The sequence below is a fragment of the Oncorhynchus tshawytscha genome, linkage group LG09 (assembly GCF_018296145.1).
Source record: "Oncorhynchus tshawytscha isolate Ot180627B linkage group LG09, Otsh_v2.0, whole genome shotgun sequence".
Lineage (NCBI taxonomy): Eukaryota > Metazoa > Chordata > Actinopteri > Salmoniformes > Salmonidae > Oncorhynchus > Oncorhynchus tshawytscha.
Window position 1 is genome coordinate 66,790,151 of NC_056437.1, and position 14,027 is coordinate 66,804,177.

A 14,027-nucleotide genomic window follows, 5' to 3' on the forward strand; every position below is an offset into this window, starting at 1 on the left:
GGGGAGTGCACGGGACAAAACTGGCCGTGGATTCTGCTGACGCTCGGTGCATCCCTCTTCCACAGTCTATGCCTAATCAATCTGAAGTTAGAGAAGGGAGAGGGAGTAGATTTCATAAAGACCTGGCCTAACAGGGAGAGAAACATTTTTATAGCACCGACAGGCATTTACACATCAAAAGTAGGACCAGGCATATTACGGATCACAAAAAAACATTCATGTTCAACCCAGTTTATTTGAAAACATTTTTGGTCCATTTGCAAACTCTATATTGTAAGACTAATGTAAAGCAGTGATGTCAAATCTAAAGAATGTATACATGATCCATACCTAATGTGCTAATCCATATTTTGTATCTAGTTCTCTACTATATTTCTCTTTTTAGGTCCTGTTTGTTCTGTGAATGTGTTTCTTCAGTATATGAATACGTGACTTGACTTCTTTCAATTTGTAAGCAGGAGATGCCCTCTCTCTCATTCCACAAGCACCCAGCCTTATTTCCATCCAAATAAGAATCGATCCCTTGCCGTGCACCACCCTCCCTCCATGACTCTCCCGCGCTCACGACCCCACTTTTCTCCCTCTGTCCTCTCTCTCATTCTCACCATGCACCACCCCCCAATGCAAGAACAGCCCACAGAAAATACATGTTTGTAATACAGCAATAAATAAGACCAAATATCATGGTGATTTCAGTCATTAGGTGCAGGACACCTTTCCTATTTGGGCAGAATTTGAGCCCGTCTAATTCCTTTCACACAGTTTCTTAAAAAAAGACATCACACTGTTCATGCAAATGTAGCTATTGACTGTTACAGTTATGAGGAATTATTCCTCATTGACGTCAGGGCCACATTCAATTGTTCATGTTTCTCCTGGTAAGAGGCACAACCATATAGCATGAAATACGGTGAGAAGATTTAAAGAGGTGATAGTGAGTGAATGATATTGAAAAAGGAAAAAAAAGGGGGGGGGTTATGAAATACTTGGCATAATGTCAGGCCTTCGTTCTGCATCAGTAACCTGGTGAAAGGAGAGGGAGGGAATCACGGTGAGGTGGGGGAGGGGCTTCCTCCCTGATGGACAGAAGAAGGGACAGAGGAAGACAGCAGTGCCAGAGGAGAGAAAAGAGGACCGAATCTGGCCAAAACAGAAAAGATTACAGGATAAGAAAGGGACAGGGAGTAAATTATAATACATAAGATACAAGGGTGTGTTGTGAGAACTAACAAGTTGTGTGTAAAGAGAATTCGTCCCCTTGTTACACACTGAAACCAATAATGTTTCAAAGGAGTTGGGATGGAATAACATTTCTCATTTTCTTGTTTATGAAGGGTTAAAAACAAAAACGATTGGGACCTGGTTTTAAAACAACCAATTCAATGGTCAGAAAGTAAAAGACAAATTCAGATAATTGCTGTTAATAATGTAAAAATCATTCACTTTTTTTTTTACAAGAATATACAGGAAAATAAAGGAAAGCTGGTATCGTGCAAATTAGCCCCAAAAGACATCCACTGCAGGTGAATATTTTCTACATCTTTTACTATAGGTGAATATTCAGAAACTGCCTAAATAAAAGGTGAGATCGCCCTCTGGTGGCCAACAGCATACATTTTGTAGGGAGAGTGGGGTGTCTGTCCCAAATGGCACCCTGTAACCTATATAAAAGTAATAATTTTGACCAAGGGCCCATAGCACTCTGGTACAAATTAGTGCACTATATAAGGAATAAGGTGCCATAGTATAGTGGTGGAATAGGATTACAATAGATAGGTTATAGCAGAAATAATCAACATTCATCCCATGAAGAAAGATACCAGAGACTATTATTTACAAACAACCACAAGGCACCAAAGAGAACAGCTAACTTAGAGAGCCATGGGTACAGAGTGAAGACCCATAAATACAGAAAACACAGAAAAAGCCAGACTGATCTTTCTATTGGTCATTCATTGAGTGAACCTGGACGAGATGAAAGGTCACAATACAGTCATTTCTATTCAAGGTGTGCTTTGTCTTGCTTGTACAAAGCCAGAAATTCAGTCTGCTTAGTTCTTTTTCTTGCCATGAAAAATCTAGTATGGTTGTACCGTGATTCTGTATTGTGACAACCCTAAGACAGAGGTACTAGGATGATGCATTGGTTGATACAGAGGGTGGGGGTCCTGCCAGTAGATCCCTGACTGGGTCAGAGGAGAGTTCCTGGAATCCCACATCAGTCGCTGATAGGCGGGAGAGATAGAAGTACACACTTCAAACATGATCACAACAAATACATTTTAAAAACACATTGAGTATATTCTAACACAATTTTTTTCTTTTAAAGGGGAGGTGCAGTTAACTTAATTTTCCTGTTTATAAATATTTCCACACTGAGGTCAACAGTGACATTTTTTAAATTATGATAATGCACTTTTTGTAAAAGCTATTTGAAAGAAAATGCCTGGAATTTCAGCCCGTTCAGGTGGGATGGAACTTTTGGCACACATCATCACATGGTGACCTGCTTATAAAACACCAATGACTCTAGACCATCCTCTCAGGACTCTGCATGCAACTATATTGAAATTTGCTTCCTAACGCCCACCTGATCAGACTGAACATTTCAACGGCCAAAGAAGGCTCTGGGAATTAAATGATCCAAATATAATTATTTTTCATTAAATAAGTGATTTATTAGACATATAGTGATGATTTAAAAATAAGACTGCATGGGGTCTTTAATAAGTCAAGAAAAGTGAAAACATTTTGAAACAGAATGAAAAGGTACTACCTAAATAGTAAAAAATATATATATAAAATAAAAGGTTTTGCAAACATTCTGCCCTACTGAACACAACCCTGAGAACCACTACATCCATTCATCCACCCAGACATATCCTTACCCAATCTGCAGCTTGTCTCCTTCACCAGTAGCTGAGACTGTTCGAGAATGGACAGCAGCTCCCTGACCATCTTACACTGGGTGTCCATCTATGGAGGAAGATAATGGTTTTTTATTACGTGTAGAGCTAGCAAACCACAATTTAAGAGGGTGATGTGAGCTTTTCACAACTCGAACAGTAATAAAACGCCAGCCTTCGATATGCGCCCATCTCCAACAAAAGCCAGTGTAAGTAAGAATGTGTTCTTAACTGACTTGCCTAGTTTATTTTAAAGGACAAGAAGAAGAGACTTGTTTGGGCCAAGAAACACAAGCAATGGACTAGTTGAAATCTGTCCAAATTTGAGATTGTTGGTTATTTTACCAAGAAGGAGAGTGATGCATCAGATGACCTGGTCTCCACAAATCACCTGACCTCAACCCAATTGAGATGGTTTGGGATGAGTTGGACCGCAGAGTGAAGGAAAAACAGCCTACAAGTGCTCAGCATATGTGGGAACTCCTTCAAGACTGTTTGAAAAGCATTCCAGGTGAAGCTGGTTGACAGAATGCCAAGAGTGCGCAGAGCAGTCATCAAGGCAAAGGGTGGCTCCTTTGAATAAAATATATTTTGATTTGTTTAATACTTTTTTGGTTACTACATGATTCCATAGTTTTGATGTCTTTACTAGTATTCTACAATGTAGAAAAAAGTAAAAATACAGAACAACCCATGAATGAGTAGGTGTCCAAACTTTTGACTTGTACTGTACAGTCAAGTGTTTTACAAATGGGGCCTTCTACATTCTGATTATTTTATATTGTTCGATCAAGTGACTGGGCACTTTTGAATACAGTATATTGTTTGACATGACAACGAGGGGTTAATGTGACAGGGTAGGAACCAAAATAATTGTCAGCGTTTCTCACGGGACGCTAATTAGATGTTACATCAAGTAAGAGGACATGTAATGTAACTAAAATATGAATGCATTGCATATTCCTCTCAAATTTAGAATATACTGTTGTACAAGGAGACATATTTCACCGGACGTATAAATGTAAATGGTAGTGAGAGGAAGCCCACTGGCCGGCAGTGGGAGAAGATGGAACGGGATAGATTTTGAGTGACATTCTGCAAACACTCATTAAACATTTGATTTCAATAGTTTTCTGTTCCCAAAACTATCATCTGTTATGAACAGAGCAGACTAAGTTTTGTAGACTTTACCCTTTGCAAAAGTTTTTTTATATTTAAATCACGTTTAGGAGTGCAAAGGCAAATTTAGTTACTGCACACACGCACTTCAGAGTAGGCGTTCCCTAACAGAAATATGCAGATGTATATTAGAACGCACCAACAGGATCTCGCTTCCTTGTGCTTGGCTCTACCCACTAAGACTCATTTGTTCTCATTGGAAACGACAGGCTGTGCGTCCAACTTGGTTTAGTTGTAAAAATATTTGGTATCAGGCTGTATTAGCTAGCTAGTGACTCATTGTAGAGCAAAAGCTGCTTTCCTTGAGTGAAAATGAGCTGGGTGTGTGGGGAAGGAGAGAGAGAGAGAGAAGACGAGTAGCAAACGGAGTAAACTATAAAAACAGACATTACACAGAGGAGTGATGTAACATTTAAACAAACCAAACATTAAAATACTGTTACACAAAGATAAACTAAAAGACACGAACCGGCCTGTGCAGCAATACCAGTATACAGTAAAATACAGTATACCGCCCAGCCCTTGCTCAGGCTATTAATGGACGTTTTATGTTAGATTAATTCACACACACAAGGGTGTGATAAATATTGGAGAAAAAAAAAATGTTGCTCTACCCTGAAGGCAAGTACGGACACTGTTCACAGACACATTAGCTGTCAAAAAAACATATTGCATTGAACTACAATGTGTGCACTGCAGCTAACATCTTACTTTCTGAGCATTTTACACAGAACACTGAGGAGTGAATCCTAACTTCCACTTCAGTCAAATTTAGAATTATTTGTAGTCTCCTATTGACATAAATGCATGACTAAGTGAGAATGTGACTTAGATGGATGTTAAGATTTGCCCAATAGAACATTTTAAACTCCACAGGCCTTTTTCCTGGACACAAAAAGCCAAATACCAGACTATAAAACTATTTCAACAGAGATTCTCCAATGAGCTTGCTTTTAGTCTAGGACTAGGCCTAATCTGTGTCCAAGAAACCGTCCCCAGGTGGTATAACACTAGTTTGTCCGTCTTACCACCATGTCCATAGTGGACAGTACGGGCTGCTGTCTGCCGAGCAGGCTGTGGTAATCAGGTTTGTTCAGGATGAGCTGGCTCTGTGAGGACTGGGCCAGGCAGCTAGGGTCTAATGTCACCCCCGTCTCCTGGCACTGCTCCACTCGCCTGCAAAGGGAAAGAAGGAGGTATACCGACATTTACACAAACCAAAAACCATGGCCCTAAAATGGTCTGTAGCCAACTCTTGTATCGTTATCATGCCATGCTGTACAATGAACAAGCATTGGGGGCAGATCAGCTTTAATATTGCAGATACACTGTAGCTTCCATCAATGTAATTGTCTGCTTCATTTACAATCCCCATATATTTTTTGTACCAGTCAAAAGTTGACACACCTACTCATTCAAAAGGTTCTATATTTTTACTATTTTCTACATTGTAGAATAGTCAAGACAAAACTATGAAATCATGTAGTAACCAGAAGTGTACAATCAAAATATATTTTAGAATCCTCAAAGTAGTCACCCTTTGCCTTGATGATAGCTTTGCACACTCTTGGCATTCTCTCAACCAGCTTCGCCTGAAATGCTTTTCCAACAGTCTTGAAGGAGTTCTCACATATGCTGAGCACTTGTTGCCTGCTTTTCCTTCACTCTGCGGTCCAACTCATCCCAAACCATCTTAATTGGATTAAGTTGGGGGATTGTGAAGGCCAGATCTGATGCAGCACTCCATCACCCTCCTTCTTGGTCAAATAGACCATACACAGCCTGGAGGTGTGTTGGGCCATTGTCCTGTTGAAAAACAAATGATAGTGGGACTAAGCCCAAACCAGATGGGATGGCGAATCGCTGCAGAATGCTGTGGTAGCCATGCTGGTTAAAGTGTGCCTTGAATTCTAAATACGTCACAGACCGTGTCACCAGCAAAGCACCATCACACCTTCTCCTCCATGCTTCACGGTGGGAACCACACATGCAGAGATCATCTGTTCCACTACTCTGCATCTCACAAAGACATGGCAGTTGGAACCAAACATCTCAAATTTGGACTCATCAGACCAAAGGACAGATTTCCACCGGTCTAATGTCCATTGTGCGTGTTTCTTGGCCCAAGCAAGTCTCCTTTTCTTATTGGTGTCCTTTAGTAGTGGCTTCTTTACAGCAATTCAACCACGAATGCCTGATTCACACGGTCTCCTCTGAGCAGTTGATGTTGAGATGTGTCTGTTACTTGAACTCTGTGAAGCATTTATTTGGGCTGCAATTTGAGGCTGGTAATTCAATTGAACTTATACTCTGCATCAGAGGTAACTGTGTCTTCCTTTCCTGTGGCGGTCCTCTTGAGAGCCTGTCATAATAGCCCTTGATTGTTTTTGCGACTGCACTTGAAACTTTCAAAGTTGTTGAAATTTTTCACATCGAGTTTTCCACATACATTCATGTCTTCAAGTCATGGTGGACTGTCATTTCTCTTTCCTTATTTGAGCTTTTCTTGCCATAATATGGACTTGGTCTTTTACCAAAATAGGGCCATCTTGTGTATACCACCCCTACCCTTGTCAAAACGCAACTGATTGGCTGAAATGCATTAATGAGGAAAGAAATTACAGAAATGAACTTCTAACAAGGCACACCTGTTAATTGAAATGCATTCCAGGTGACTACCTCATGAAGCTGGTTGAGAGAATGCCAAGAGTGTGCAATGTGAGCCATGACCAGCCTTTCAAAGCACTTCATGGCTACCGACGTGAGTGCCACGGGGCGGTAATCATTTAGGTAGGTTACCTTCGCTTCCTTGGACACAGGGACTATGGAAACGCTGCAATTAGTTGGTTGTAATTTTGGGTAGAACAGCCATTTCCATATATTTTTGCTAGCTGCATGTGTGACATAACTCCACCAGTCCTATTTATGATTTAATGTACAAAGATGTTTATTATCAATTAGTATATTTGAGTTTAACCCCAATATTAGTTCTGTTTTTTCTGGTGGATTAAACTGAAATTTCAAACAACTTTCTATGACTCATTTAAACAAATAATGATATTGGAGATTATTTCCTTTTCAAATGACCAAAAGTGAGGTAATGGGAAAAGGCCATTCTTGAACATGGGGTGAGACATTCTTACAAATTTGCTAGAGAACCAGTTCGGATTTATGTATAACTTTTGGATGACTGACGCCTTCAGAGAGAGGTCTAATGCTTTAATATTTAATCATTTATGCCCTCCGAATTCATATTCATTATATAAATAGGCCCTTTTAAATTGTGTCTGGCTTGCCGTTCCAAATCAAATATATATTTTTTTGCCCATATAATAAAAACAGATCGCTAGGTGTAGGCAAGACCATAAGCAAATAGGTAAACTGTGATATGACTAGAGTTAATCAGGGTTATTTTTCCAGGAATATACAGGTGTTATCCTTCCCATGGTAGCAAGATCTAATCTATTTTTGCTAACTTTCTATTAAAAGTTATTAGAGTGAGATCATCTCTTTCTTTCGGGATATGTATACTGAGTATGTCCACATCAACCATCAGACCATTTTATTGGTAAACTACATGGTAAAGTAAATGTTGACTTTTTTTATGATCCAATATGTAATATAGTAAACTTATCATTTGGTTATAATCAAGAGGTTAGAAAAATGATCTAGATCTTCTATGAGGCTGTGGACGGATCCAAATGATGGATTTAAAAGAAAACACGAATCATCAGCGTATAAATGACACCTTCGTTTTCAAGCCCTGGATTACTAACCCCTTAATATCATTGTTGGATCTGATTAACAGCTATCATTTCGATAGCAATAATAAGGAGATATGCCGATAGTGGACAACCTGGTTTTACTCCTGTTGACAGTTTAAAACTTTGAGAAGTAGCTTTTATTTACTGTTCTACACATAGGGTTACTGTACATAACTTTAACCCATTTTATAAAAGATTCTCCAAATATTCCAGGCATTTATATTTTAAAACTCCAGTCATACTTTATCAAAGGCCTTTTCAAAGTCAGCTATGAATACCAGGCCTGGAGCACCAGGCACATGAAGACAAATCACTTTATTGACAACCCAAAACTTGGGAGCATGGGGAGTGCAGAACGAGAGTGAACGAGTGCATGTAATTTATGCGTGTGAATGTGCTCACCTGGCCAATTCTTCAGCTTTACTCCGATGCTTGTCTAACAGGGAGTCCCAAGATGCACTCTCAGCCTGCAGCCTGAATCACAATCACAATTTTTATTCATTGCTCACGTGCACACACACACACACACACACACACACACGGAGAATCAGTTACCTGTGTATAGCCTTCCTGGTCTGCTCCAAGGTGTTCTGCATTGCAGTGTCACTAGCGAGAAAGAGACAGTCAAAAGGGATTCATAACAGATGACTGAATGAATACAGAAAGGCCTGAACTAGAAATAAAGGTCAATAGAGAAGAATGACAGTCCTTTTTCTTTTGGGCTGTGCCGATAACAGAATTGTAATCATTTTCTCCATGTCAAAAATGAAAACCCGAAGCAGGCCAAACTCTTTGGTCCTTTAAAAACCTGTAGTATGTAAAATAACGTGTGTTGTGCTTGGGGGGGAAATACATTATACTCTGATGCTGTTTGTTTCCAACACTAGGGTTGTTTTCCTAAAGAAGTTAAAACTGCTTCGGGTTTTGTTTCCTTGCCACGATACTGACGGGTATCGCAATACTCGTATCGTCCAGATTTCTCATGTTAAAGGATCAGAAAAAAGTTGGTGCATAGAAGAGAAAGGGTAAAATAGACTGCTCAGGAAAAAAGTAAGTATGAATGCTTAAGGACATTAAGCCAGTGAACAAAATGAGATTGACTAGAGACAGCATTACTTGGCTGTGCTTGTGGGAGGTTGTTGACACTGTGGCACACTGCGTAGGTCTTTGGCCAGGCAACACCACCCCTTCTGTACATCCTCCACTGAGACAGGGAAGAGAAAGGCAGTAACGAATGATAACACTATTAGACAACACTTACAGTGCATTCGGAAAGTATTCAGACCCTGACTTTTTCCACGTTGTTACATTACAGTCTTATTCTAAAATAGGTTAAATAGTTTACCCCGCCCACATCAAGCTATACACAATACCCCATAATGACAGAGCAAAAACAGGTTTGTCGAAATTAGTGATGCACCGATGACAATGTTTGGCCAATATTTTCCTTGCCCCCCCCAAAAAAGAAACCGATATTCAAAATGTTTGCGGCCTTAAGCATTCTAGTACAGTTAAATAGTAACAGTCTAAGGCATTGCATCTTAGTGCAAGAGGCGTCACTACAGTCCCTGGTTCGAATCCAGGCTGGATCACATCCAGCTGTGATTGGGAGACCAGTTTCTACTGGTCAGTTTTCAGGCGGGTTCTATTTGTGCTAGCTAGCTACGCCAGAAGTTGCAGTCCAACAAATAATGCTGTGTTACCAACACATTATTGTAAACACATTGTTCGTGGCTGGTGTTTGCAGACTTTTTTGTACAGCTTTGACAGTGTTAATTGACATGTCTTTTTGGACACGCAACGACCTAAACAGCGTTCCATAGTATGTTGTGAAGCTAATAGCAGTGACACAATTCCATTATCTTGGCATTAACTGATTTCGCCTCGAGTCGTCTTGCTGAAATTTTCTTACCCTTTCAAATGATTGCGCAACTTGTTGACTGCAAGATCCACACAGCAGACATTGTGGGCTAGGTTAGGAATGCTGGGTTGCACGTGTATTTTACGTGGCATTATTACGTTATATAGGTATGCAAGTCAGCTTTGACATCGGTTTTGCACATCCCAAGTTTTGCATAAACTAGACAGACATCGAGCCGATACCGACGTTGGCATTTTTAGATAATCTCGGGCAATTCCGATATACCGTGCATCCCAAATAGAAATGTTTACAAACATTTTTAAGTATCACATTTGCATAAGTATTCAGACCCTTTACTCAGTACTTTGTTGAAGCACCCTTGTCAAAAATTACAGCCTCAAGTCTTCTTGGGTATGACGCTACAAGCTTGTCACGTGTATTTGGGGAGTTTCCCCCATTCTTCTCTGCAGATCCACTCAAGCTCCATCAGGTTGGATGGGGAGCGTTGCTGTCCAGCTATTTTCAGGTCTCTCCAGAGATGTTAGATCGGATTCAAGTCCAGGCTCAGCCTGGGCCACTCAAGGGCAGAGAGACTTGTTCCGAAGCAACTCCTGCGTTGTCTTGGCAGTGTGCTTAGAGTCGTTGTCCTATTGGAAGGTGAACCTTCACCCCAGTCTGAAGTCCTGAGCGCTCTGGAGCAGGTTTTCATCAAGGATCTCACTGTACTTTGCTCCATTCATCTTTCCCTCGATCCTGAATAGTTTCCCAGTCCCTGCAGCTGAAAAACATCCCCACAGTATGATGCTGCCACCAACATGCTGGTGCCAGGTGGAATCCAGAAGTGACGCTTGGCATTCAGCTGTCAGAGCAGCTCACAGATTACTGAACCTGTACATAGCCCACCTATAATTTAGCCCAAACAACTACCTCTTTCCCTACTGTATTTATTTGTATTTGTTTTGCTCCTTTGCGCCCCATTATTTTTATTTCTACTTTGCACATTCTTCCACTGCATATCTACCATTCCAATACATGTAATACATTTTAGAATAAGGCTGTAACGTAATAAAATGTGTTAAAGGGGAAGGGATCTGAATACTTAACAAATGCACAGTATGCCTAGTGCACTGCACTCAACTTATTTAACTAGGCAAGTCAGTTAAGAACAAATTCTTATTTACAATGACGGCCTACCATAAGGCAAAAGACCTGCTGCAGGTACGGGAGAATATAGAACCATACACACATCATGACAAGAGACACTACATAAAGAGAGACAGACAACAACATAGGATGGCAGCAACACATGATTCAGCATGGTAGCAACACAAAACATGGTACAAACATTAATTGGGCACATACAACAGCACAAAAGGCAAGAAAGTAGAGACAACAATACATCACACAAATCAGTCACAACCGTCAATAAGAGTGTCCATCATTGAGTCTTTGAATGAAGAAATGGAGAAAACGGCTGGCTCCATTCAAAATACAGCACCGAACCAGTAGGGGGGTAAACATTGGATGTGTTTTTTTTGCTAGATGTTACAATCCAAAACAACTACTTATTTGACAGACGTACAAGAATCCTACCAACCTTGTGTCTGAAGTGACTCTAAACTGCCGTTGGGTGTCGTGCTCAGTGAGTCTTGTAACTTCTCAACTGCCAGCTGGAGAGAAAGAGGAGAGAGATGGGACACAGAAAGTGAGTTAAATTGTCAGCCAGGATCACATAGATGTTGTAATAATCTACAGGTTGAAGTTAGCCTGACCTTCAAAAACACACACCCCCTAGCGAATTGTAATCACTTAAACATACCCTCATAGAAGCCTCCATCAGTTTCTCCAGCCTCTCTTCCTCGGGTAGGGATTGGCTGATTGACCTGCATAGAGCTGGATGAGAGGCATTTAGCTTAGCGTTTACAGGTATTTTAAGAGTATTTTGTAAATCACTAGGCCCCAATTGTGCCTCCTTCCCTTACTGCCATTCATTGTTGTTTAGGGTAAACCTGGGATAGGTAGTTGACTCTATCCATAGCTCGGAAAGAGTATATGTTTTACGGCTCAAGAAGACGTAAACAATTACCCTCTATCCAACTGGACGCTCTGACTAGTGTCACCCATCCCAGACACCAAAACCAATGTTGTTGACATTGAAAAATACAAGTTTCGGGTCTCACTCTGGGAGGTGTTGGAGAGGGCAGGGAGAGAGCGTCGGCCCCTGGTCGACCTCCTCCAGGATTTCCTTTGCGTGCTGCTGGGGCTCAACGACCGACCCTCTGTTAGAACACCCCCCTCAGAGTCCCTTTGCTGCCCCTCTCCTCCAGAACACGGCTCCATCTGTACCTCCGTTGTTTCTGACATATGTGTGGTGGTGGAGGAAGGAGTGTGTCTGCGGGGAGATTTGGGGTGAGGAGCTGCTGGGCTTGGACTCCCAGGGCAAACTCTTTTAAGTCCCTGCTGAGGGATTTCTTCTTGGTGGACCTTGATCAACAGACAAAATGTGAGTGGGCTTTAAGATCATTCCTATGTTATCGTCAATGGTATGCCAACTTCGTCAGCTAGCTATCATTTTAGAAAGGTTATATTATGTATGTTATATTGTCCCTTATGTGCAACCAAATCTGCCTAGACCACAACACAATCAGCTGTTGAGTGTCTTACCATCTTCTGGTGTTCTGCAGAGCTGTCGCAGCTTCGGGTGACATCAATGAAAGAGAGAGAAAAATCAACACAACCACTGAGCATAGTTGATGCTGAAATGGCTAGTTAGCCACGTTGATACACAGCTAACACTAGGACTACTTTAAAATTGGCGTATTGTCTGTGTTAGCTACTAGCAAACAACGTTAGTAGCCAACGTTAGCCGGGTAGTGAGGTCGGAGGTTAACGTTAGGAAGATACTCATTTAATGGAAAACCCAATACGAGCCCCTGAGATAGGACGCCAATTCTTCACAGCAAAACAGTGAACTTCAGAAAAACTTTTAGTAACGTTATTAACTAAAAAGATACAAACCTTTCCGATTGCTCTCCAGAATGAATATCCGCCATTTTGTTTTGAAAAATCTGCCCGCGCACAAACAAAATCGCCCCTCCCATGTACAGATATGCATGTCGGAAAATGTAGCATTGAGCGACGTGGCCCCCTATGAACATCTTTTGACTACTTAGGATCTAGCTACCATTTCTCTGCATGAACCGTCCCTAAAGCTGTTTTTTGGGGGACGAGTTGCGGTCTCCTCCTCTCAAGATAACAACCTAATGGTTACCATAATTCAGCTTTTGAAAAAAAATAATAGTTTTTTAGCACGGTTTGGCACCAAATTAAATCTGAGGTGGCTCCATGTTATAATACTGAACACAAATATAAACGCAACAAGGAAATCAGTCATTTGAAATACATAATTTGGGCCCTAATTTATGGATTTAATTTGACTGGGAATAGATATGCTGTTGGTCACAGATTTTAAAAGGTAAAATGGCGCAGACAGATATGGAAACTCTGCTTCCAGCTCCTCAGCAACTTTGCAGACAAGCATTTTGCTACACCTGCAATAACATCTGCTAAAAAAAATGGGCCACAGAATGGGCTTTTCAGGATCTCGTCACGGTATGTCTGCATTCAAATTGCCATAGATAAAATGCACTTGTGTTAGTCGTCCGTAGCTTATGCCTGCCCATACCCTGACCCGACCACCAACATGGTGAACTCTGTTCACAACATTGACATCAGCAAACCGCTCACCCACAGGACGCCATGTGGTTGTGAGGCCGGTTGGATGTACTGCTAAATTCTCTAAAACAGCATTGGAGGCAGCTTATGGCAGAGAAACATACATTAAATTATCTGGCAACAGCTCTGGTGGACATTCCAGCAGTCACCATACCAATTGCATGCTCCTTCAAAACTTGAGACATCTGTGGCATTGTGTTATGTGACAAAATTTGCTAATTTTAGTGGCTTTTTCTTGTCCCCAGCACAAGGTGCACCTGTGTAATGATCATACTGTTTAATGAGCTTCTTGATATGCCACACCTTGTAGGTGGATGGATTATCTTGGCAAAGAAGAAATGCTCACTAACAGGGATGTAAACAAATTTGTGCACAACATTTTAGAGAAATAAGCTTTTTGTGCGTATGGAACATTTCTGGGATCTTTTATTTCGGCTCATGAAACATGTGATCAACACTTGACGTTTATATTTTTGTTCAGTATATATAGGTCTATGGGTGTCCCGTACCAGTCATTATGATATCATCCCACCTCTGTTACCAGTGTAGTAATCTCAGCTACTAGACTATAATCTGTTACAA

The 14,027-nt window shown here is 40.9% G+C and overlaps 1 protein-coding gene across 1 annotated transcript; it reads right to left on the minus strand.

Moving 5' to 3' along the window:
* Positions 1–215: 215 nt before the first annotated feature.
* LOC112258452 (kinetochore-associated protein DSN1 homolog) lies at positions 216–12,964 on the minus strand. The gene is made up of 11 exons (XM_024432826.2): positions 12,729–12,964; positions 12,375–12,405; positions 11,891–12,194; positions 11,530–11,603; positions 11,308–11,380; positions 8,966–9,053; positions 8,405–8,455; positions 8,252–8,323; positions 5,114–5,261; positions 2,889–2,976; positions 216–2,225 (listed from the first exon to the last, which is right to left on the minus strand). Exons 1-11 carry the CDS (start codon positions 12,866–12,868, stop codon positions 2,131–2,133), a joined length of 1,164 nt encoding a protein of 387 aa, XP_024288594.1. The 5' UTR covers positions 12,869–12,964; the 3' UTR covers positions 216–2,130.
* Positions 12,965–14,027: the final 1,063 nt, after the last annotated feature.

Coding starts and splice junctions, on each gene's coding strand:
- LOC112258452 (XM_024432826.2), bottom strand. CDS start 12,868: ATGTTCATAGGGGGCCACGTCGCTCAATGCTACATTTTCCGACATGCA. Junction 12,195..12,374: donor CTGCAGAACACCAGAAGATG/GTAAGACACTCA, acceptor CTGTTGATCAAG/GTCCACCAAGAAGAAATCCC. Junction 8,324..8,404: donor ACCAGGAAGGCTATACACAG/GTAACTGATTCT, acceptor ATTGTGATTCAG/GCTGCAGGCTGAGAGTGCAT.